The 26,229-nt window shown below is 38.4% G+C and overlaps 1 protein-coding gene across 1 annotated transcript in view; it reads right to left on the bottom strand.

Annotated features, from left to right (window-relative positions):
- COL9A1 (collagen type IX alpha 1 chain) overlaps positions 1–26,229 on the bottom strand; it is a 93,731-nt gene that overhangs the window by 30,111 nt on the left and 37,391 nt on the right. Inside the window, exons 13-29 of the mRNA XM_067467960.1 lie at positions 23,584–23,607; positions 23,300–23,353; positions 22,613–22,666; positions 20,744–20,776; positions 20,559–20,615; positions 19,505–19,558; positions 19,001–19,054; positions 17,310–17,363; positions 14,642–14,695; positions 13,293–13,346; positions 12,676–12,729; positions 12,475–12,528; positions 11,201–11,254; positions 10,758–10,802; positions 10,333–10,386; positions 10,171–10,224; positions 562–615 (exon numbers count right to left, since the gene is read on the bottom strand). Coding sequence (XP_067324061.1) covers positions 562–615; positions 10,171–10,224; positions 10,333–10,386; positions 10,758–10,802; positions 11,201–11,254; positions 12,475–12,528; positions 12,676–12,729; positions 13,293–13,346; positions 14,642–14,695; positions 17,310–17,363; positions 19,001–19,054; positions 19,505–19,558; positions 20,559–20,615; positions 20,744–20,776; positions 22,613–22,666; positions 23,300–23,353; positions 23,584–23,607 — 861 coding nt within the window. The remainder of the gene's footprint in view (positions 1–561; positions 616–10,170; positions 10,225–10,332; positions 10,387–10,757; positions 10,803–11,200; positions 11,255–12,474; positions 12,529–12,675; positions 12,730–13,292; positions 13,347–14,641; positions 14,696–17,309; positions 17,364–19,000; positions 19,055–19,504; positions 19,559–20,558; positions 20,616–20,743; positions 20,777–22,612; positions 22,667–23,299; positions 23,354–23,583; positions 23,608–26,229) is intronic.

Raw genomic sequence — 26,229 nt, 5'->3', positions numbered from 1 at the left:
CATCTTCTAAAACGTGTGGGTCTTTACAGAGGGAAGGTGAGGGAAGAGCAGTGAGCATTCCTCATTCCTTTCTAACAGAGAGCTCTTTCAGACTCCAAATATTACGACTTCCTTTCTAACAGAGATCATGCAAATGATGTAGAATTCATTTCAAAGAAGGTATTTGTTTTCATTAGTTATTAACATTAAGTCACTGCTAGTAAAAACAAAAACAAAAAAGATCTGGATTTTAAGCATTCCTTCTCTTATTTTTGTAAATTAACAACACAGTTGACAACTAACATCATTCTCTTAGGGCAATACACAGAGATGCGTCCCCTCTCTTAATATTAATGCCTAAAAATGACATGCTCCCAATGGAGTTCTATGGAATTCAAATAGCAAAATGTGATTTTAGTAGAGGGACAGAATGAAATGAGGGAAGCCAACAATGACCCTATTCATGCTTCCATCTTTAGCTTCCTGCATAAATGAATACACTGCTATGCTTCAGGAGAGAAGCCACTAGCTCTTGGAAAAACAAACATATAAGCTGAGTGGAAACCGAGATTAGCTACTTACCATTTTACCTGGAGGACCTGAAGGACCAGCCAGACCTACTTCACCTCTACCACCCTTTTAAGGAAGCAAAAAGACATGGTTAAAGCACAGGGACATTTTTTCCCTGAAAACAGTGTTAGCTAACGTTTAATTTTATTTACTTTTTAAAGTTGAATTCAACATTGTTCTAATAGGAAAACAAAAGCAAAAGGCCAAATAATAATCCCAATCTCCAAATCCCAAATTCGGATTGGAATCATACAATTTTAAAGGCCATTTAACAATGAAGTTCTATGTGTGTTTGCTCAGGGATAGGTTGTATTGTGGGGTTTTTTGAACTATTTAAATATCTTCACCATTTAAATTAAAGTTATGTAATGATTAGCTGTACATTTGTCATAGGATTTTGACTTTCTTCAGTAATCATTCCAAGTCTTTGCTATTTTCCGCTAGTAACATTATGTCATCTGCATATTCTAAAGCACTGATATTGCTTCATCTGATTTTCATACTCCCTTCTTTGAGTCTAATCAGACTTTATATGTGGTATTTTCACTGTACAAGTTAAACAGGCAGGCGTGATGAAGCCTTGCCTGACCCCCACATATCAATTGGAAACCATTCAATTTCTGTTTATTGTGTCCTGATCGTAGCCTTATATCTGAAGTACAGTAGGAAAAAAGGAAGACTGCATTCCAAATGGATACAATCAATCAAGAAAGCCTAACTCTGAGTCTGAAGGACTGAGCAGAGCTGTTGAGGATAGGTGACTATGAGGTCTCTCGTTCATGCCAGAGGTCACTGATTTGAAAGAGGTTAACAATAAAAATATCATAAATGCCTTTGTTGTAGAATTTTGAGCATCACTGTGCTTGTATGGGAGATTAATGCAATAATCCTAAAATTACTGCAATCCCTGCTGTCCCCATTCTTGGGGATTGGAAGGTATATAGAGCATTTTCAATCTCTGGGCCATTGTTTTATTTTCCATATTCATTGACAAATTTTAGTTAGAACTACATTGACAAATTTTAGTTAGAACTACAGTAAATTCTGTTTGGCATTTAAAGCAGCTTTGAGTCTGCAATTGCATTATTGTGCTCATGGGAACTTAACTGAACTGCACGATTTTAAAATTTTATATGCTATTGAATATTGTTATTGAAATAAGAAGACCTTTACTTCTTGGGAGGAGAGCAATGACCAGTCTCAATAAAATAGTGAAGAGTAGAGACATCACACTGGTAACAAAGATCCACATAGTTAAAACAATGGCATTCCCCATAGTAACCTACAGATGTGAGAGCTGGACCATAAGGAAGCCTGAGCGAAGGAAGATAAACGCTTTTGAATTGTAGTGTTGGAGGAAAATTCTGAGAGTGCCTTGGACCGTGAGAAGATCAAACCAGTCCATACTCCAGGAAATGATCCCCGACTGCTCACTGGAGTGAAGAATATTAGAGGCAAAGATGAAGTACTTTGGCCACATAATGAGAAGACAGGAAAGCTTGGAGAAGACAATGATGCTGGGGAAAATGGAAGGAAAAGGGAAGAGGGGCCGATCAAGGGCAAGATGGATCAATGGTATCCTTGAAGTGACCAGCTTGAACTTGAAGGAGCTGGGAGTGGCCATGGCCAACAGGGAGCTCTAACGTGGTCTGGTCCATGAGATCATGAAGAGTCGGAAGTGACTGAATGAATAAACAACAGAATTCAATATTGTGCATGACCAATTGCACGATACTGAATCGATCCTGGGACAGCTTATGCACCAAAACATAAAATAAGGTTCAAATCACACATTTGTTCTTGAAAGGTAAATTTACAAACCAGTACACCGGTGTTGCCCAGGTGTTACTGGGACTGCTATCTAATAGGGCTGGGCGGTTTCGTTTCGTAATTTCGTAATTCGTTAAAAATTAGTTTGTTTTTTTTATAACGAAGCGATAACGAACCATTCAGGAGCAACTAAAAAACGAAACGAATTTTTAAATTCGTTTCGTAATTGTTTCGAATTCGTTTTGTATTCATTTCGTTATTGTTTTGAAATCGTTTCGTTATTATTTCCGCATGTCTGGGGCAAGTTTTATAGTTGTTGTTTGTTTAATCAGTGAAAAAAAAATTATCAATATCACACCAACAGTCAACAACAGAGGGAGAGGGAAGCTTCAGAAGTTCCCCCTGTCCCATTTGGAGGTTTTTTAGCGTATTGCGCGGTCGCGCCCGCCATTAACGAATCGATTCGTAATTGTTTCGTAATTGTTTCGTATTGTTTTGTAATTTACAAAATTTCGTAAATATCGAACTTTTTAAAAGAAAAATTTCGGAATTCTTTTAAAAATCGAAACGCAAATACCCCCAAAAAACGAATCGATTTTCGAAACAAATTTTTCCGTGGTTGCCCAGCCCTACTATCTAACTACTTTTACCCTTTTACAGTTCTGAGAAGGTCTACCTAACAATGTCTCCATGGCAACACTCTGCAACAGTGGGCAGGCAATCTGTGCCTCTTTCTTTCCTTCTTCTATTTTCCTCATACACCTTCTCCCTCACTCCTTTCTTTCTTTTATTGATTTCTCTTCTTTTTCTCTCTTCCCTTCCTTCATCTTTTCTTCTTTCATTCCCCAAACTTTTCCTTGTTTCTTTCTCTTCCTTTTTCCTTTCCCTTCCCTTCCTTTCCTTCCTGTCCCCTATCTGACTTCTCCAGCTTTGAGAGGACTTATCTCACAAGGTCTTCATGGCAATATGTATCTCTTTGTGGCACTTTCCTTCTCCTCCCCCCCCCCTTTCCCCCTCATATGTATTGCACCTTTCTTTCCTGGTGACATCCACTTAACCTAGCAATCCAGTGACATCATAGAGGGACATGTCACCTAACAACAACAGTAATGGTACAAATGGACAGACTTTAACATATATATATAGAGAGAGAGAGATGAATTTTGCATCTTATCCGCAATGTGAAGACAACTGGTATGAAATATTACTTTTGAAAAAATTATTGTAACCTAACCATATATGTAAATCCTGATGTCTTGTCATTCTATTTGATTTCTACTACATCAAAACTGAATCAGATTTTATGAATGTTGGCAGGTTTTGAAATGCCTCAGGATGTGTGTTCACTATACCATCTCGGCAGGAGGGTTTTCCTCTTGTTCATTATGGGAAGAAAAAGAACCCCAAATATACAATTAAGCTGATTGAAATATAAAGACAACGGCCAAATCCAACACTGTACTTTCGTATCTAACAACATTAAGGGGAATAGCACTTTGCCTCCCCTTCCTTGAGGGTTTCTCAGACTCACAGAGCATGGTTTTAAGACTGCGGGGCAGGAGAGAGACTAGGGACTTCATCATATAGGGAAAATTCCCCATTGTAGAACATTTCACCAGTGCACCCAGCACGGAGCCCACTGGATCTCATGACATGATGCACAGCTATTTCCGGCGGGGCTCCATGCTGGCTGTGTCAGCAAAGTTCTACAACAGGGAATTTTGAAACCTCTCCATTTTGGAAGGGTAAGTAAGGGCACATCTAGATTGACTAAAATGTCTAATATTTTGCTTCTGTTCATTCTGATTTTATACAAGATTAAAATAAAATGACCTAGAGAGCTGGGATAAAAATCATCTAACCATATCAGGAGCTGACAAAAATACTGTGGATCTTCAAAATAAAATCAGAAAGAACAGGAACAAAATCAGGGCTTTATAGCTTTATTTACCCTGGATGCATCCTCAGTTGCTTCTTTAAGAAGGAACTTCACATATGTTGAGGAAACACTTGTTCACTGTATCACAGTACAATGTTCAGTTATTTGCATCCATAGTTTAAAAAGAAACGTATGAACGTCTTTAAGTAGCAGCAGGGATGGGAAATTGCTCTCCTTTAAACCTGTTGCAAATCATGATTATAGACCATTGTTTCCAATTCAGCACACAACATCTGTTTTAGATCACTGTGTGCCTTAACAAACTATATTATCCTGATCATGTATGACACTTTGCAATTTATAAATTGATTCTTCAGAACAATTTAGCACAAAGGAACGTTTTTTAAAACCAATAGTTTAAACCACAAATGAAGTGTGATAGTAGTGCAAAGCAATTTTCAAAAGGTGTTTGAAGCAAAGCTTGCCCTCAACCAGCAAAAGAATTTTTTAAAACAAATGAAGACATGTTTTTAATTATAGCATTATGACATGAAAAACCTACTGTACTGTTTTACAAAGAAAATAAGCCTTAACTTATTCTATTAAAAACAGAAATAGAAATGTTTTCCTATTAAAAGAGAAGGGCATCCCATTCCCCACGAAATCTTAGTGTCTGCCGGGTAGGCCCATGCCTTAGTGTGCTTTTTTACTCATTAACATGATTCTTAAATAGCTATTCCATTCAGGTGTGTTTTGGGGGTACTTTCTAGCCTCCAACTTTGCCACATCTGTGACCATTTCCAGCCTTCACTGTACCATATCCTGTAGAAATCTCAAATATCCCTCCCATATCATTGAGCAGATATGCAGAAGTTGTAGAGGAAAATCGGAATCACCCATCTCATAATGACCTTGATTTAATTAGCAAAAGGAAGCCCCAGTACTATATTTTATCTGTCTTCTACTTTCTGTGGTCCATAGACATGAAGATGAAATAGATGACTTTATCATACCAGCTGCCAGAATCACCACGAATTGTGGCAAATCCAGCAGAATCCCTCACTCCATACCCCACATTGCCCAACTCACCAGTAACCCCATCCCATGGGGGGGGGGCAGGAGCTGGCTGGCTTACCCCCATTGTGGCTGGTGCAACCCGGGAAATCTCCTGTGTTGCTGTCACTGCTGCATACATCAGTTCTGCAATAGTTTAGGCATGGAGCCCCACCAGAAGTAATATTATATCATGGCATGGGAGCCAGTGGGCTCCATGGCTAGACTATCACTAAACCAGTGCATGCCACTGAAACAAGCCCCGTCTGATGAGTTCACAAGAAGTAACAAAGATGTGTGCTGTCTTTTTGCTGATAGGACACAATTATTCTCAGGTGCTCATGTCTTCTGAACAAAAACTCCAAATTTGCAATTGGAAGATGATACCAGTAGGAATGAGGGTGTCTCAGTAGGATGGAATTCAGTGTTGCTGCTCCAGCATTTTGCTGGTACTACACTGCCCCTTTTCAAAGTTTATATTTGACTGGTGTAGAACCAAGGGCAAGATGGATGGATGGCATCCTTGAAGTGACTGGACTGACCTTGAAGGAGCTGGGGGTGGTGACGGCTGACAGGGAGCTCTGGCGTGGGCTGGTCCATGAGGTCACAATGGGTCGGAGACGACTGAACGAATGAACAACAAAGAACTGTGTTGGGTCTATGCCACAGTTTGGTGCCAGACTAGTGCAACTACAGTGTTTAGTTTTCAATTATAGCACACTGACTTGTGATGTTGCACTGTTCAAGAATCAGTCTTATGTATGTTCTTTTTCCCTTCCCTTCCTTGAATGGCACATCATATGATTAGCCTGACAAAACTATTGCAACGAGGCTACATCAAATTAATTTGCCATTTCTGTAAAAGAAACACATCCAGATTAACTCTCCAGCCTTTTGAACTTGTTCTTGCAGTAAAGAAAAGGCCCTTTACATACACCATTGTCTATTTTTATCAAAAGTAGGACTGGCCTTCAACCTTATGTCAGCTTACTTACAAGAGAAAAGATCCCATTTAAGTAATATTTTATCTCTAAGTCAATATAGTTGAGACTAATCCAGGAGCTGAAATGTTTCTCTAGAAACAGACATAGTGTCCTCGTTCTTCATGGAAAGTATGATTAAATAGAAGTGAAAAAAGGATTTCAAGTTCCATCAAGTTATGCAATGCATGAAAAATATTTATTAGAGTTTAAAATATATAGTTTTTTCCCCAGTATGGCACTTAGCTAGGAGGAGGAGGAAGCTGCAGTCTAGAAAAGGAAAATTTCCAGCTTCAAATGAGATGCCCAGCTGGATCAACTGGCAACATTGGAAGAGGGAATCGGAGTTTAATCTAATCAACCTGTTTCCAGCATTTGCAGACAGGGTCTCTAAAAAATGTAAATAGTTTGGCAACCTGTTTTCTATGGGCTGCTGATTTTATAACTCTCTCCTTACCTTCATAGGATTAAAAGCATAGTTTAGAAGATTATCTTGCATTTTCCAGTTAGGAAATTACTCTGTTCTTTAATTAATCACCAGAATGTCTCAAAAGATAAATGCTGAGTTAATAAAGAAAGGGAAGGGGTGGAAGAGCAATTATGTCAAAATAAGTCCTGTACATACAAAGCCTCCAAGAATAGCTGCAAATAAATTAGAACATACCTGAAGAAATATTGAACTAGAGTATATACCTGTAGCACTGCCTGGGCATCGGGGGGTGGGGGTAGGGGACTGCCCACCTGCTTTCTCCCTTTTCCAGCTCTGAGAAGGCCTGCCTCACAATGTCTCTATGGCAACACTCTGGCAGTGGTGGACAGGCTCTCTTTGTGGCTCTTTCTTTTCTTCCTCCATTTCCATCATTAACTTTCTCACTTTCTCTTCTCCTTCTTTCTTCCCTTTCTTTCTATCATACACCTCCCTCCCCTTCTTTCTCTTTTTTTCCTCCCCTATCTTTATCTCCTCCAAGTAACACTCTCCGGGTTAAGACTGCTCCCTCAATTCTGTGAATTCTCCAGAAGGTAACAGGAATGTCAAGAGAGAACTAGGAAATCATGAGCTCACGAGAATCACATTACCCTCTGTCAGGCTGTAGTTCAAGCATGGGCTACACATAATCCCTTTTCTTCTCTTTCCAGATTATGAAGAACTATGTTTGTGTGATTTTTGAATCCATGGTGCTGAAATGGATCTCAACCCATGTGTCTTTGTAACATGGTTCTGTACTGTTGTATTAGTATTTAGTGAATCTTTCCTCGGCTGATTCGACAAAGGAAAAGGAAAAGTTGTAGAAAATTAAAGCCATTGTGTCTTCTATTTCATCCTTTAGAGACTGCCTAAAAACTGAGTTGTGACTGTGACATCACAGTGGACTCATGCTGTATGATATGCTGATGTCACAATTCCAGAGCTGACACAAGCTGACAACTGGGAATCTCATTTTTTGTCCTCAGTAATAGCAAGATGGTATAATTGCTGTGGTGCTGGAGGAAAGTGCTGAGAGTGCCTTGGACTGCGAGAAGATCCAACCAGTCCATCCTCCAGGAAATAAAGCCCGACTGCTCATTGGAGGGAAGGATACTAGAGACAAAGTTGAAGTACTTTGGCCACATCATGAGGAGACAGGAAAGCCTAGAGAAGACAATTATGCTGGGGAAAGTGGAAGGTAAAAGGAAGAGGGGCCAACCAAGAACAAGATGGATGGATGGCATCCTTGAAGTGACTGGACTGACCTTGAAGGAGCTGGGGGTGGTGACGGCCGACAGGGAGCTCTGGCGTGGGCTGGTCCATGAGGTCACGAAGAGTTGGAGGCGACTGAATGAATGAACAACAAAATAATTGCTATATACAATACAGCTTTCCTCAGATTCCTGAACTGAAAAAGACGTTGTTGTTTGGGCGAAGAAAATAAGTAGTATATTATTTTATTTTCCTTCACTTGACTAAGATTTAAAATAGTTTCCAAATAGCTCAGTATATTTTGCCATATTGAGGGGAGAACATATTATTTACTGAAAAGAAAACCTTAGTCAACATTGTTGTTATCCCTTCTTTTTCTCGTATCCAAGATTTTATTTATGAAAACCTTTGAGTTAAGAGTGCTTGTGAAGAATGTATTTGAAATTTCTACAGCCAGGTAAGATAAGGGGAAAAAAACTAGATAGTTTCAGAAAGCAACCAGTTCTCTATGATTAGATCTTGGTTTATCCTGTCCTCTAATTATTGCTCCCTTTTATTCTGTTTCTTTATTTTATATTATTGGAGTTAACAAGGAATCTTGCTACTTTCAGATTACAAATATACAAATATACTATAAAAATATTTATAATGAGGTGTACAATTATCTAGATGTTGGAGGACCCACACATTTATGTCTTTTTATTTATGTAGATATGTATTTATCTTTGGCTACATTATTAAGCTCAGAATTAATCCCTACATCCTCTAGGTACAAGAAGTACCTAGGAAGTAAACCAGGAAGTAAAGTGGAAGTCTTCCTGTTCTGAGAGAAGTATGTCTCCACCTGCACAATATCTCAGGAACAGACAAAAGTATGATACAGTCACATACCCAATCCAGCTTAAAAACCAGAGGGTCATTTTTGTAGATAAAAAAATAAGAACGTCTTTTTAAAAACTGAAGGAATCTTGAGTTCTTAAAAACAATTTTGGAGGAGGGTGTACTTCTCCTCCCCCAATTTACAGAGATGTGAATGTGCAAACAGACACATCAACTGGCTCATCTCATAGCAGCACAGAAGCAATTCAGCCCTAGCTCATCAATAAAACAAAGCAAAATATGACACTGTGTGAAAAAGTGATTAGATTTCCTAGTCTAATTCTTATGGGTCTCGGGAATTGTGTTCAATTTATCATACAATTTGAGTCTCCCTTATCAAAATGTTTGGAACCAAAAGGTATTTGGGGGAATGATATTTTGATTATTTTTTAAAAAAATGAAATACATATGTTTGCATATACATAGTGAATGAAGGATGGGATGAAAGGGGGCTAGTCACACATCTACCACCATTGAATTTTTTTCCTAAAGATTAAGGCTTTCCCTTCGCTGTCAGGAAATATTCTCTTCATTTAGAAAAGTAGCCAGGAATAGAGGGGAAAATCCTTCCCCAGCCAGTCTCAAGTGTTTTGCATTTTCTCTAAGATGCAACCAATGGGATTATGGAGCACCCGCCCTTGTGGTTCATTAATTAAGGAAACGAAGCTGGAGTACAAAGGAACACCATAATGTTTATGGACTGGAACAAAGTGCAATATAATCTGACATGGTGCCACGAAAATGTGGAAGTATATTATTGTTGTTTTCAACTGTTCGTTTTATGATGTTTTATACTTATCATCAATGTATTTGGATTGTTGTTTACATGATTTTAATATGTTGTAAGCCATTTTGGGTCCCATGAGGGAGAAAAGCAAGATATAAATATAGATGTATTATTATTATTATCACTTTTATTATTTACAAGACAAGCACAGAATTGTCTGGGATGTCTGCTTTTTATAGCATTCATTCATAAATGAGGTTTTTCTGCCTTCTCCTTCTTCTCTTTCCCCTTTCAGGACTCTGTGGAAAAGTGGGTGCTGGATGTGTAATTGACCCCCTTTCCCCAAAGGCAGAAGTGGGCATACACTACAAAAAGTTTGAAGGTTGGGAGTATTTCAGATTTCCAGATAAAACAGACTTAATATGTATGAAGTTCTATCAGGTTTTGAGATCTAATAAATATTATTTGTGTTACAATAAGCTTGCCCTTCAAACATGCATAATAATTTACATAAGACTGAAAGAAACTGCAACAGAAGTTTACCTAACAAACAAGCAACACAAATACTTCTTGCTGAGACATAGTTTTCTCCAACCATGGTTCATATCTGAAAATATCTAGGTGAACAACTGAGCAAATCAACAAAGACACTTACAGGGGGACCTCTGGGTCCAATTGGTCCTTGTTCTCCTTGAGGCCCTCGTTCTCCCTAGAGGTAGGATTACAAGAACACATCATGCTCAAAAACTGGTTTCTGCACAAAAATATAAATATCTTAACTTTTCTAAAAGGCAAATTCAGATAGAAATTATCTTACAGGTTTTCCCGAATTCCCCATCAAGCCAGGTATCCCAGAAGGACCTGCATTGCCCTGTTGGAGAGAAATGAGTTCATCAAAATAAAACAAGTATTAATAATACAGCATTCCAACAAGAATAGTCCCAAACCAACTCCCAGAATTCCTTAGGTTGCCCATAAATAACAAAAAAAATGCCCTAGCTCTGAAGAGCTGCTTTTTCTCTCTGTTTATAACATACATTGAGAAAGTGCAATGTGTCCATAGGAAGGTAATGAAGATTCTAGAAACCAAGCCCAATGAAGAAGGGTTGAAGAAGGTGGCCATGTTTAGCCTGAGAGATGCCGAAAAGTGGAATGAGGCGACAAGAAAATAACTTGACAAATGCTCTACTCATCTCTTTAGAGGTGGGATGCAGAATTGAAAATTGTCTGGAAAATTTTTACCTTTTCGCCAGTAACACCTTTTACTCCAGGAGTACCAGGTAATCCCTAAATAGATAAATAACCATAATTTGTAGATACTTGAAATTTGATAGTGTTTTATATTGTAAATACTAAAGCCATTTTACATTTGATAGAAGGTTTTTAAGTCTACCATTTAAAAATATATTACCAAAGCCGAAGAATCTCAAATTATATTATGAGCACAATTAAGCATTACCTTCAAACAAATATGGAGAAATTGTGTATCATCATGTTAGAATTGAATCATGCTGTTAATGCCCTCATCTTAAAGATCCAAGTCCTCAAGGATTTCTCTGGTCTTGCGCTCTTATGTACAATCTCATATTTCCTGCCATTACAGAAAATGTAGGCTCACTCAATGACCATACACCTTCAGCTTAACGGGGAAATTTAGTTACATTTTAAATGCAATAAATACTTACTGGCTGCCCCTGAAGTCCTACATCACCTGGAGGGCCTGGTTTTCCTGGTTCGCCCTGAAAGAAAATGTTTGCATCAATCAAATAAAAATCATTATTATACAAACTCTTTATTAGGAAAAAAACAGTACAGGCAGAGTTAATATAAAAAGGGGAGAGAGGTAAACAAAATTTGAACGTATATGGTTTGCTTGATCAAGGGTGGGGATCATGTGTGTCTCCAGATGTCACTAATTTATAGACCATCACCCAGAGGACATTTTCATCAGCTGCCCCAAGATTGTGGAATGACTTGCCAGAAGAGCTTCAACAGCAAAATCAAAACTCAACTAAAGACCTATCTATTCTGGCAGGCCTATCCGGTTAATTTTAACTTGTGAATTTTAATCTGCATTTTATCGGTGAATTTTAACCTGGATTTTAATTGTGTGCGTCTTGTTATATGTTGACTAATCTGGATTGACCAATCCATGAGTTAATGTAGGTACTATATCTTCACCCTTATCAAAAAAGGAACCATATCCTTTTCTGAGTAGATGACAAAATAGAAGACTGCATCCCTGGAGAATCTACAAGAAGCACCACCCCCTCGACTTTCTCTACCATGACACCACTTCTACCATTTCTGAGTGCCTGGCCAGAAATGGTGGCAGTGGCCAAAGGCAGATGCCCAAGGCAGATGACCCAGGCAGATGACCCTGGCTTATACATGAAGGTGACTTATACATGAGTATATAAGGAAATCTGAATGAATACGCTGTACACCTGCTTAGATCTCAAGATGATCATGATATGTTCTCCACTACTGCCCCTATGATGTGAAGCAACTGTCTGTCAAGCACAGGATCTTTTCAGCTCCTAGAACTCTTAGTATTATCAGACCAACATGGATGTTATGTCTGGGAGATTCTGGAAGTTATGGTCAAAATGTAACATTTCCCAAGCTCTCCTCCTGTTTAAAGAGCTGTTTGTAGTGTTAATTTATTATAGATATAACAGGAGGTGAGTCCACTGGCAGAGCTAGCATGCAGAAGAAAGAAGAATATTTGGATGGGAAGGAGCCACGGGTGGATAATTTGGGTGAGGTTAGGGACAAATAGTGCCATTTTCACTTTTAGGTGGCTCAGGAATTGTTGCTGCCTTTGAATATGGAGGTTTGAATATGAAGGTGATAAATGAAAAACCATGCACCTCTAATATGTATATGTTCTTTGTGTTATTTCTCTAAGACGCAGAGCATGTTAATTTAGAAAAACATAAATTAAACTTTTACGTACCTTCGATCCTGGCATGGCAGGGATCCCATCACGGCCATCAACACCAGATAAACCCTTGAATAAGACATAACACATTGGTATTGTGTAAATCATATTTATTTTGGAACTACTCTTTTCTAATCTTGCAAGGCAACTAAACATGACAGCAATATAAACTACAATGATTATTAATGATAATAACAATCATCTTGCTATACATACATGTTCTCCTTTAGGTCCAGGAAGCCCAGTAACTCCTCTTACACCTTGTGGACCCTAAAAAAGAAAGCAGAAAGAAGCACATTGAATTGTGGATGTACATTAGAGGTGAAGCAAGGCACATGTGCTTTCCCAAACAACCTGAGTCAGCTCCATTATATGGGGGGGCAGGGTGGTGTTGGTCAGTCACATCTAGAGTCTCCATTATTGAATGATAAATCAGCACATCATTGTTGTTGTATATCTCCAAGTCATTTCTGAGTTATGGTAACCCTAAGGTAAACCTATCACTTTCTCAAAGCTTTTATGGTTGAGTCCAGATTCCAAGCCTATTTCCCAGAGTTATAGTCCAACACACAAACCACTACACCACACTGGCTCCATAAGTCAACACTGACTAAATGAGTCAACACATAGCCAAATCCAATTCATTCAATATGTATAGTCTAGTTTGGGCCATTATGCAATGTATGCTATAATCCTTAATATAATTATTTAGGAGTGATCCGCTCTGAATACAGTTGGACTTGCTTCCTTGTAAATATGAATAGGCTTGGGGAAATAATTTCATAGTGCTGATGATACATAATTGCTTGTTTAACTATTAGAAGGTAACTCACTCTCTCCCCTTTCGGACCCAACTCTCCCAGGGCACCTCTTTGTCCTTGATCACCCTGAAGAAGAAAAAACCATCAATTAGCAAATCTCAAACACAATTCTTTGTAACTATCAAAGTTATGTGGGCGATTAATAAAGTTAAAGTAAAATCTCGGATTACATATCATGAAATCAGCTTCAAACGAGCCAAGATGACTACTGTACAGATAAAGGGCCCAACTACATGGGCCACTTATGTTGGTTCTGATCCAAAGTACTGCCTCCCTTACTTTCCCCTTCTCATCTTCATCTTTATGTTGACTGCTGAGTATGAAACTCCCAGTGGTCATTGCTCATCACATCTACTGACACCGACTGGAGCACAAAGCAATGTGGGAGAGGGGAGAAGTGATGAATCACTTCCTCCTTTCTGCCCTCCCTTCTCCAGTCCCTTTGGCCAGCATCAGTGGGCTTGATGAGCAATGGCCACCAGCAATTTTGCACCTGGTGGTCACGGCTAAGCCAAGGTCGAGAGGATGGAGGTATGTCCCATCTCCTATTCCTTGGTCATCCAAGCCCAGGGAAAGTGAGATGGTCATGTGAAGAGCCAAGGCTATTCCAAAAAGCAGTGGCCAAATTGTTCATACCACCAAGAAGTGCAACTTTTTTAAAATACAGAATTAAGTGAGCAGTTGTTAGAGCGAGTGGGGTCTAAACATCATATGGATGCCTATTTGGCCCATTTAGATGGGTCCAAGGTGGAATTAACTGGAGAGAGAGTGTGTATAACGACCCTTGGTATCCATTGGTGTTTGGTTCCAAGACGTTCCATGAATACCAAAAGTCTCACTACATACAATGCCATAGTAATATTGTGTCCCTTGCATAAAATGGCAAAACAAAGGTTTGCTTTTGGGAATTTCGGGGACTATTTTCAAACCATAGATGGTTTAATTATTTCATGCAGGACCCATGGATACAGAAGTCAGACTGTGCAAGCTTTTTTCAGGAATGGCTATAAAATGTATGCATAGAATTACTAAGTTTCCAAACCACCACAAGCAATGATCATGAAACACATATTAAAAACAAAAACACAATTAAAGACATTAAATACAAAAATACATATCTAATAAGGTAACTTTTTTAAAAAATGTGAGATGTTTTGATGTGTACCTGAGCTTTAGTCAACAAAAGTGGAAAAGATTACTAAATTTATAACAAATAGGAACATCCTGGTGACTCATCCCACGTTTGTTGCAAATCAAAATAGCACCTGGGCCAAAGCAATCGGCCTTATGTGCTTAAGTAGTGAGTCCTACACTAAAGTTAATAGCAGACTAAGCCATCTTGTTGAAAAAGATAAACTTACAGGAGCTCCAGGAAGACCTTGTGGACCAGGATCTCCATCCAAACCCCGAGCACCCTGTAATGAAAGGGACGGGTCAAAGAAGGACATAAGATTAAGAATCATACTACAATATGCCAATTGTATTTTATGTTTTCATTTTATGTTTGTATTTTTGCATTATACTGTTTTTTAAAAGATCTAAAAGTACATCTATTAACTCTCACTGAAGGCAAAAAAAAAAAAATAAGACAGCAGTTGCATAGCTCAATTCCTCTACATTTGATGAAAATTGACTGACAGTTGCTCAGGATTATTTGTGACACATTTTCATCTCCCAAACTTGGCTTTTCAGATTCTCCATAATTATGCGATATAATTACATAGAGATTTACTACAATGGCAATCTTTCTTTACTGGTAGTGCCATATGCCAGATTTCAAAATTTACCAATGCAATCTAGGAACCCATTAGAGAAAAGTGATAATAATCACACTGTGAAAGTAAAGTTTAACAAAAGTCTCACTATTAAACGTACTAATATCTTTGCCTTGTTTCGGAATTGGAAGGATGAAGAAAAGTTGCAAATTCATATATTATGCAAAACAGTGTCCCTATAGAACACTGTCATTCAACATTTAAACCTTCATTACTGGGCAGCAACACATCAATTTCTCTAAATACAGTTAATTGCTAAGCACCGCTATCTTTAACAAATTCCCTATGGCCTGATCATAACACTTGTGTGTTTGTCACCAAAATCTCAGTGAACTGAACCAAAACATATTGTATTTTGTAGAATTTATGTGAACATTTTCCATAGGTGAGCACATTACGAGAAAAAGAAAAAAGAAGCAGTACTGCTGTGAAGAGAAAATGAGAGACTATCAAGAAGTTGTACTTCAGAGAAAGCCTATACACTTTTAATCTGACGGAGCTGCATTAATAAATGGTAAAGATAACAGCAAATAGCGTTTTCTATGAGGTTAAAAATAAGCATGCTGGTTACAATAATAGAGTTTCATTCTGGATCAATAAAAATTCAGAGTTAAGATGAACCCAATAAAGGACCATACTGAAGCAGAAAACAAGGGTTATAAAATTTTATCTTCTAACATTAAAAGATAACTTACTCATTACAGTATATCTCTTTAGTATTTTGCTATCTAGGCAACAAAAGGTAGAATAGGAGATTCTTTATCTTTTGGGTAATTTGTGAAACAGCAATATTCCATGCTGTAGAAATTTATCAAGAGTACAGACTCACATTATTTCTGTATTTGCCCACTATACAGAAGAGATTTTAAAAGGGATATTACATCCTAAACTGTAACAGTCATGGAGATTTTATTCTATTTTTGACTGATTAGCAGTTGCTGCATCTGCCTACTAGTGTGTGTATGAAGATGTACAGAAATACATTTCTATTCTGAATTAACTTTGGAATTTGATAGAATTCACTTATTCGAGAACAGCATTTCTCAACCTGGGGGTTGGGATCCCTGGGGGGGGGGTCATGAGGGGGTGTCAATGGGATCGCCAAATACTAGCAGAAAACACAGTATTTTCTGTTGGTCATGAGGGTTCTGTGTGGGAAGTTTGGCCAATTCTATTATTGGTGGGGTTCAGAATGCTCTCTGATTGTAGGTGAACTATTAATCCCAGCAACTACAACTCCCAAATGTCAAGTCTATTTTCCCCAAAGTCCACCAGTGTTCACACTGGGGCATTTTGAGTATTCGTGCCTAGTTTGGTCCAGATCCATCATTGTTTGAGTCCACAGTGCTCTCTGGATGTAAGTGAACTACAACTCCAAAACTCAAGGTCAATGCCCACCAAACCTTTCCAAGTATTTTCTCTTGGTCATGGGAGTCCTGTGTGCCAAGTTTAGTTCAATTCCATCACTGGTGGAATTCAGAATGCTCTTAAATTGTAGGTTAACTATAAATCCCAGCAACTACAACTCCCTAATGACAAAATTAATCCCAACCCCAACAGTATTCAAATTTGGGCTTATCGGGTATTTGTGCCAAATTTTGTCCAGTGAATGAAAATACATCCTACATATCAGATATTTACATTACAATTCAAAACAGTAGCAAAAGTACAGTTGTGAAGTAGCAATGAAACTAATTTTATGGTTGGGGGTCATCACAACATGAGGAACTGTATGAAGGGGTTGAGAACCACTGTTCTAGACACTCATTTGTTAATTTGTTCAGTGGGCAAGTAGAGGTTGAAATAGATTTCATCTTTGAATAATTCATGGTGGTTGTGATTAGGCTAAGGTAGAACATAGAAACATATACTTGACTCCTGACCTTAGAATAATTATATTTTTGCATCCCAAATCATGGAGTTGAGCTTATGTTCCCTACAGCTTCTCACATCTAAACAGCTGACTGGTGAGATTCATTTGGGTAGCCTTTTGCTTTCATTTGTATATCTCTATTTTGCACTAATTCCACTGATGCTGTCTCCTTATTCTTCATTTATTCCTATCTTGCATTACTTCTGAACATCCTAAACTGTGTTTAATGTATGAGATGGTGAGATAAAAAATCCTCAAACCAGTTAAATAAATTTTGGATGTTATCTTCATAGGGCTATGCTCCACCCATGAAACAAATCTCTTTCAAAACAAACAACACAAAATATTTAAAGTGTGAAAAGTGTCATTTCTCTTACTTACTTTATCACCTTTGGATCCCATTATGCCGGTTATACCTCTTAACCCATGAGAGCCCTGAAATGCAAAATTGTAAGCATGTAATTTTCAGCTCTTGCTTTATAATGTATAACAAGTTTCTTGTTCCCAGATAAATATATTCTAATAATCGTTAGAATAATAGTTAGAATTATTAAAATCCAAAGTCCATAAGTAGTGAATTTTTTTGGGTTACAAACACAATTATGCAAGCAAACATCTGCTTATACAAGAGGATCCTCTCTTGCTTGCCCCCTGCAGTCTTCCCTTCCCACACAATATCCTCTTAGTCCTCTGGAGCAGATGAGGGAAAGGGAAATCCATACTCCTAAGTATGTCATTCCATGGATTGATTGATTGATTGATTGATTGATTGATTGATGGATATTTATTTGTATCCTGCTTTATTTCTTTCAAGGAAACAATAATAATAATAATAATAATAATAATAATAATAATAATAATAACAACAACAACAACAACAACAACAACTTTATTCTTATATCCTGCCACCATCTCCCCGAAGGGACTCGGGGCATCTTACAGACAACACTAAGTGCCTAAAAACAAACATTTAAAAAGAAGCACAATTTAAAATACAATAAAATAAAACACATACACATATAAAAACATCAACTCAGACTCAATAAAGCTAAGGTCATCAACCAGTGGTGGTAAGCTGCTGTAAACATGCCCAAGCTGTAAACAATAGGAATGGAATAAGTACAAACAGCAGCAATGGAGAAAAGGCATAGGAGAAAGAGCAAGGATGTGTGACGATTGCACAGAACAACTAGGGACTAAGCATTCTCAAAACCTTGTTTGAAAAGAAACTCAAGAAGGAAGGAATGGAAGGAGGGAGACAGGGAGGATGAGAGGAGGAAAAAAGAAAGAAGAGATGAAAGCAGGGGCGTAGCAGCCCCTCCGACACCAAGGCAAGACTGGATATATATGCCAGTATCTATATTAAAGTATGTATATTTGTTTGTTTGCTTGTTCCCCAAAGAATGTTGCTACAAAAGTGGCCCTCTGTGATGTCACTGGATTGACTAGTGTTAGGTGAAGGATTGGCTGTTGCTAGGTGAGGTGGCCTTCTAGGAAATAAAGATGACATATGTATGAGGGAAAAGGAGGAAGAAAGGAAAAAGCCACAAAGAGAGCCATGTTGCCATAGAGACATTGTGAGGGAGTTCCTCTCAGAGCTGGATAAGGGAGGGAGGAGAAGGAAGGGAAGGGAAGGGAAGGGAAGGGAAGGGAAGGGAAGGGAAGGGAAGGGAAGGGAAGGGAAGGGAAGGGGAAGAAGGGATGAGGGGAGGGAAAGAGAAAGAAGAGATGAAAGCAGTGAGGCAATGTCCCCTTCAACACCCAGGCAACACTGTGTGTGTGTGTGTGTGTGTGTGTGTATGCACCACATAGGCTGTTACTAGGTAAAGTTGCCCTCTGAAAAAAGAAAAAGAAGCAGGGGAAAAAGGAAAGGAGAAGGGAAGAAGGAAGAGAGAAAAAGGAAGGAATGAAAAAGAGATAGGAAAATGAAAAGTTATGAGGAGAGGGAAGGAAAGAAAAAGTAAAACAAAATGAAAGCAAAGAGGCGGTGGCCTCTCCGACACCCAGCCAATGGCGGGTATATACACTAATAATGAACAAGAAGCAAAAAAAATATTTTAAAAATACTTTACTGGAGTGCCTTGAGTGCCAATTTCACCTATTCCTCCTTGGTCACCTTCTTCTCCCTAAAAAAAGAAAAAACAAAACAATTCATAAAAACTGCAAGAGTTAACATCATGTGTTTATTTAAAACTTCCTGTCATTTCATATGTATTTGACACAGAAAACCATTTATTTATTTATTTATTTATTTATTAGATGCACTTATTGACCGCCATTCTCAGCCCTTACGGGCGACTTTAAATGCTTCATACATTAATGTGTTTGCACAGAAGGGATACCCATGTAATTAATTATCTTGTTTGACATTATTTTCAAACTAAGCTGTTATGAGCTAAAGGAGAAAACTAGGATTCAGATAGATGTTAGAAGATGTTTTAAATAACTTGTAATAGCAGAAGTTATTATTTATTATTTCTCCTTTTTAAAAAAAATGACAACATTGAGAATTACTCCTCTATTAACCACTTCCTTCCAGAATAATTATAACTTATCACATGTCTATTTCTTCTTACCCTATGGCCTTGTTTTCCTGGTTCACCTGGTTCACCTTGTGTTCCCTTGTGACCCTAAAACATAAAACCAAATCCCAGAGCATAATTATTTGAAAATGAAGTATTAAGCCAAGACTGCCTGCTGATTAATTCTGTGTAAAGACGTCTGGTTGGCTAACTTGGCTACTATCCAATTAGAAAAGTCCAACAACCTTAATTACTTCACATTTTGTTATGTATCATGCAAAGAAAAAGTGCTGTGAAAACATACACACTTGTAACTTGAAAAAATACAGTTTACAACTCTTGAATTATAATCTACTTCCAGATCTCTTCCCCCTACTTCTTAAGAAACAAGCAAGAAATATTTCAGGCTAAACAAGAAATATTCATGCAGCCTTAGGAGTGAAATAGGGGAGATGGCTTCACCAAGGAACTTATCATGTAAAAATCAGCACAAGAGGGGAAAAAACAAGGGAAAATGAGGGAAGTGCCAGCAGGGGTCTATAAGCAAGCAATATAATGTTTTGCAGTTGTGCGTACCTAGTGTTTGTTACAGGATTACAAGGAAATACTGATAGCGCTGTACTGTAAAAGTAGACAAAAGACAGCATATGGGCCATGTATATCACCCAAGCTGTTGTGCATCCTTTGTCACTGCTCCAGAAGTTACTCCTGGTGATTTCCTTTTTAGTCATCAAAGTAGAGGCTGCTAGGAGCTATGGTTTTGTTATAAGCCGGGCATTGTGTCCCCAAACTTTTTTTTAAAAAAAAATATCCAGAAGTGGAGCTCTCAACACTTCCAAAGAAGCGCTTCAGTGCATTTTCACAGGGTGGACTGTCTAGTCGCCATGTTTTGGAGGTAGCCTGAAGCTACATTAAATGGTACAAATTCTTAATAGTGGTACCATGGAAGGAAGGAGAAACACTACACGGAGACATTGACAATCCCTTCAGCTTTGAAAAATATAGGTTCACAAAGATATACCAGCTATGAAGCAAATATGGAAACTTCAGAGAGTTCTGCTATCCAGTCACACATACAATATATTTAAGCAGACCTGCTCTCTCCTACCTTCATGCCCATTAGCCCAGCATATCCTGGTCGGCCTGGTAGACAAGCATTGGGACACTAAAAAAGAAGCCACGGAATTAATAAAAAGGAGAATATTGGATGTACTTGCTATGTTAATAAAAATGAGAATCTTCTAAAACAAAATATTTTTCTCAAATGAATGAATGAATAAATAAATATCTTACCAGCGGATCTCCATCGTGAAGCCCAACTGTTCCCTGAAGTCAGTTAACAGGGGGGAAAAAGATAAAGCAACATGAGCACATTGTTTTCCTTGCTCCAGGAAAATATTTCTATTTTGTTCTGAAGAAGGGGGAAAGAGTCCGCTGGGCTCATTGCATGTCACTATCTCAGTGGTTCAGTTATCCCTGACTTGGACACACCATTATTTTTTCTCCTATGCAAAGACACATCAGCATACACAATTATTATTGTCTCATATGCAATAATTTCATTAGCACCGTAATCATTTTTTTTCATGTCAGGAGTGACATGAGAAACTGCAAGTCATTTCTGGTGTGAGAGAATTGGCTCTCTGCTAGGACGTTGCCCAGAGGACACCCTTATGGTTTTAATGTTTTACCATCCTTGTGAGAGGCTTCTCTCATGTCCCCGCATGGCAAGCTGGAGCTGACAGAAGGAGCTCATCCATGCTCTCCCATAATCAAATGAAGTCAACCCTTCATGAGGGTGCTTCCTTCTCACAATCTCTATGCAAAGAAGGAGGCACCTAGAACATGGTTTTCTAAAAGAAAACCATGTTCTAGGTGCCTCCTTTTAATAAGTGTGAAATCCACATGGATTGTTTCCACAGCTGAGATTTTAAAGAGACCTGCATGTCCCACCTTTATAGAAAGTACAATATATTTTCCTAGACAGTTGGATAACAAGATAAAAATCAAGATCATGCATGAAGAGACATAGATCCAGATATATAGCTATGTTTCCTGATGCTATTCCCCTTAAAAACTAACAAGGCATGTAGCCCACAATATGGTCATTTATAAGTTGCAAAAGAAAAGGGGGTGAGTAATGATACTTCCACTTTTCCTCCTGCAGCTGGAAGCACTATGATAGGCAACTCCAAGGACTCCATGTGAGAAGCTACAGGAAGATGGCAGGATCACTCACCCTCACCCACACCCACACCACCACCACCACCCACACACACACAAACTTCCACCACACAAATATTCTTCATAAACATAGAAATGACTGTGGAGGTCTGTATGGCTTCAAAGGTACACTTGGAAGGTACACATGTATCCACTGGAGTTTAGCTTTGGAACTTATGTAGACATTAAGATCCATAAATGCTCAAGCACCACTATACTCCCTCCCTAATGAGGTCAGATCAGCCCCCTCCCTCCTGACCTTCAGAAAAAGGCTAAGGACGTGGATGTGGGATCAAGCGTTCAGTCAATAACCCACTAGAGAATAATGGAATAGTGCAATGACAATTTGGAAAGGCCATGGATTACAATTTTGGTTAATGTGATTTTAATAAGTGTTTTTAAGCTCTTGATATGTTTTTAAAGTTTATTTTAAGATATTTGTGCATTTGTTTTTATGAATGTATGTTAACACGGCATTGAATCGTTGCCATATATGTAAGTTGTCTTGATTCCCCTGCAGGGTTGAGAAAGGCGAGGTATAAATAGGGTAAATAAATAAATAAATAATATACAATGGCATATTTGAGGTGGACAGAGGGAAAGGGTGTTGGAGTAGTTGGGAATTCTCCCTCTGTGAAATCATAATATTCTTTGAGAAGCCATGGAAATGGCTAGTGGAAATTCTGGAGTATATTTTCCCCTGCTAATCTTTTACCTAAACATCTACTGTGACACTTCAGACTTTGGTACTAGCTCCAGAAGAAACGGCATCATTTTTGTCTTGAATTGGTATCCATGTATTAAAGGCTTAATAATTTAGCTGTGCACCAAGCTAGCTGGTTCAGACTAGAATACACTTTGAAATAGCTGGAAGAAGAGAAAAAAAACTTTCAAGCATCAATTATTTTAATAAATCTGGGCTAAACCTTATAAACTTACCCTAGGGCCTGGAGGTCCTGGTACTCCTGGAGGGCCTCTCCTTCCAGGATCACCCTAAATAGTTTAAAAGCATCATTAATGTATATGATGGATCAAGGATATAAAAATCTTCCATCATGTTTTGTCCTCATCAAGTAGACGCTCAAAACAATCCATCACAAAATTGCTATATTTATTTATTGCATTTGGAGATCTCTTTGCAAAAAATGTTGGCAAAGGAGTTATACACACTTTTTCTTTGCACAAAAAAGCTTTACAAGTCATTTGCAAAAACAAGCCATTGAGTATGAAAAATCATTGATCAATATGAGCAAATATCTTGGCATCAGGATTTTTTTTTTTACATTTGGTGTCTTTGCACAAACAAAGGCTAATATTCTTACAGTGAACAATGAAACTGTTCTAGCCTATTATAGGCAAGGATAAGGAAATAATAAAGAAGAATCTAAAGTAAGTGATAGGAAAATGATTATAGTAATCAACATTACTTATCTCCTTTGTTTCTTTCATCAAAGATAAACCATCCCAAAATAAGGATTTTTTGTGCTTCATTCCTCATTCCTACAAAAACATCCTTAGGTTCAATGTGTCAGCCACAGCTGAATACAGACTTCCCAAACATTTATAAAACAGTGTACATGCAAATATAGCTCAGTAGTTTGTGGAAATAAGCAAAAAGGTACTTACAGATGGCCCAACTCTACCCACTTCTCCAGGAAGTCCTGCTATACCAGGAGGCCCCTGCATTGAAAAAAATCTCATGTTATTTGGAGAAATTCTGTGATCCAAGGGATCGAAACTTTGTTAAACAGAGGAGTTGGCCCAGGAAGCGACTTGATCTAGTGATACTTTCTTTCAAGATGCAAATAAATAGGCCCACAATGATAAGATAAAACCCATCATGTCGCTTCACTGGAACACTTAGATAATTTGTGAAATTAACTATTGGTATGTGATTTAATTCTACTTACTGAAGATCCAGGTATTCCTTTTCCCTGAAAAAAGAAAGGCATAATGATGATCATGACGATGATGATGATTACTACATTTTCAGGTTTTACAGCCAATCTTTCACCTAGCAACACCCAGTTCAGTGACACCACAAAAAGCTAACCCGGTGACATCACAAAGTGCAATGAATGGATTGAAAGAATTTGAGGTCTGGCTGAGGCATATTAAGGTCTGGAAAGGTTGAAGACACCATCCTAAAACAACATGGAAAACTGCATTATGGAGAACAAAGGAGGTGAAGAATGTGATGAGCTTTGGCAAGAAAGGTGCTGATAAGAACTACTAACCTGAGAACTTTGGTTGTGAACAACCAAAGTTCAAAGTTTACATAGTCAAATTAAGCAACCTATTTGTTCTGGAATTGATGAGGCTCCAGAAGTTCTGAGCTGAATGGCAGAGGCTATCTAAGCTATCAAATAATAGATACCCAAAAGCTCTATATAAGAGACTCTTTTCCTTTTCAACCGTGTGTCAGATCTTCAGGAATGTACTTCTATCCACCCACGTTTCTTCTCCAACAGCAGGCCGGAATGGAGAGGACAGCGAGGATGAATGATGAATGTATGTGAGTGTATGTTGGAGTATATGTGATGCTTCCCCTTTGTCTATGTAACCAATATAGCTATTATAAAACCAGTACTGCTTTTATGTCTACTTCTTTCTCTGAAAGTGCTTGATGTACTCTCTCACTGAAAATGGTTTAAAGAACATTTTTAAGGTTCAAAAAGTATACGTGACAAAAGGGCCAATTATTCACCTAGCAACAGCCTTTATGGTGCAGACAGACAAACATACTTGTGGAGATAGATAGGCTCTGTGCATAATGAGTACCTTAAAAACAAAAGAACCAATGAACAAAATCACACCAAATTTGGCAACAAAATGTCTCACAACACAAGGAGTGACCATCACTCAAAAAATTATGATTTTGTCATTTGGGAGTTGTTGTTGCTGGGATTTATAGTTCACCTACAATCAAAGAGCATTCTGAACTCCATCAACAATGGAATTGAACCAAACTTGGCACACAGAACTCCCATGACCAACAGAAAATGCTGGAAGGGTTTGGTGGGCACTGACCTGAGTTTGGGAGTTGTAGTTCACCTACATCCAGAGAGCACTGTGGGCTCAAACTATGATGGATCTGAACCAAACTTGGCACAAGCACTCAATAAGCCCAAATATGAAAACAAATGGAGTTTGGGGGAAATAGACCTTGACATTTGGGAGTTGTAGTCACTGGGATTCACAGTTCACCTACAATCAAAGAGCATTCTCAACCCCATGAACGACATAATTGGGGTAAACTTCCCACACAGAACCCCCATGACCAACAGAAAATACTTAAGTCCATCCAATCCAACTCCCTTCACCGGGGCAAGAAAACGTAATCAAAGTCCTCCTGACAAAGAGCCATCCAGCCATAAATATAGATAGATAGATATGATTCACACACAGAGAGAGATGGTATCATAGATTTGAAAGGGACCCTTAAAGAAGGACTATGATATGTTGCATGTTCTAGGGTGGGCAAACCAGACACTCTCCACATCAACACTGACAGAGAAACAGCAAGAAATACTCTTTACCCACAAGCATAAAGAAATTACATATATTAGAAACCAACACTTTTTCATTACTTTCTTTTCCAGATCAACAGACTGGGCCACAGCAACACGTGGCAGGTGACAGCTAGTGTGTGTGTGTGTATAATTAAGATCTTGCATTGGAGTTGTGCACCATAAATCTCCACATGTTGAGTTACATGCTAATAGTGCTATGCATCCTTTTGTTGAATGGTAAATATGCAACCCAGCACACACTCCAATGTTTCTGCACCAGATGTGCATTGTGTGCACGGCACTAATAGGATACTAACCCATGAAACTTCATGCCTTAAAGATTCATTTTTAAATACAACTTTACAGAAAACACAGCTGCCCTGATTCCCTACTAAAATGCCATATTTGCATGCCTATGCCAGCTGAAACTGCATTGATGATGCTCTTATGCCCACAGACATGCTGCTCCACAGTTGGATCCCCTCACCACCACCAATCTGGCAGCATTCCAACATATTCTAAGCCATCTCCAACAATTGGCAAGGATTAAAATTGAATTTAGTTTAATTTTTTGCTGCGTTAACAGCTCCTTTTCCACCAGAGTTTGGCTAATTTTACTGTTCCCCACAGATTATATCCATTATTCCTCTCCTAGTCTTAATAGTAAATAAAACATTTTTCCAAGTTTCAGTTCCACTACCAGAAGCAATTAACAGATGATTTGCACCACACCACAGTGGTATAGCATATATCTAGATCAATCTTCCAGGACTGAGCCATCATTGCATAGCTAGCAAGCCATTTCCACAGTTCCATCTTAGGCAAATAAAGAGGAGCCAATTTGCTGTGCTTTGCTACATACCAGTTCTGTACACATCCCTCTAACACAGGCATGAACAAACTTTTTAACTTGGGGGCCACATGATGGCCCAGAGTGGGGTGGGAGGGAGGGGGAGGCCAGAGGGGTTGGTGCAAGGGGAGGGTTTCACACATAGCAGCTTGCCTGGTCCATAGCCACGCCCAGAAAGTTGTGCTCATCATCAC

Source organism: Anolis sagrei, chromosome 1 (assembly GCF_037176765.1).
Source record: "Anolis sagrei isolate rAnoSag1 chromosome 1, rAnoSag1.mat, whole genome shotgun sequence".
Lineage (NCBI taxonomy): Eukaryota > Metazoa > Chordata > Lepidosauria > Squamata > Dactyloidae > Anolis > Anolis sagrei.
The sequence above is the reverse complement of the archived record's forward strand: the minus strand, read 5'-3'. Positions and strand labels throughout refer to the sequence as shown.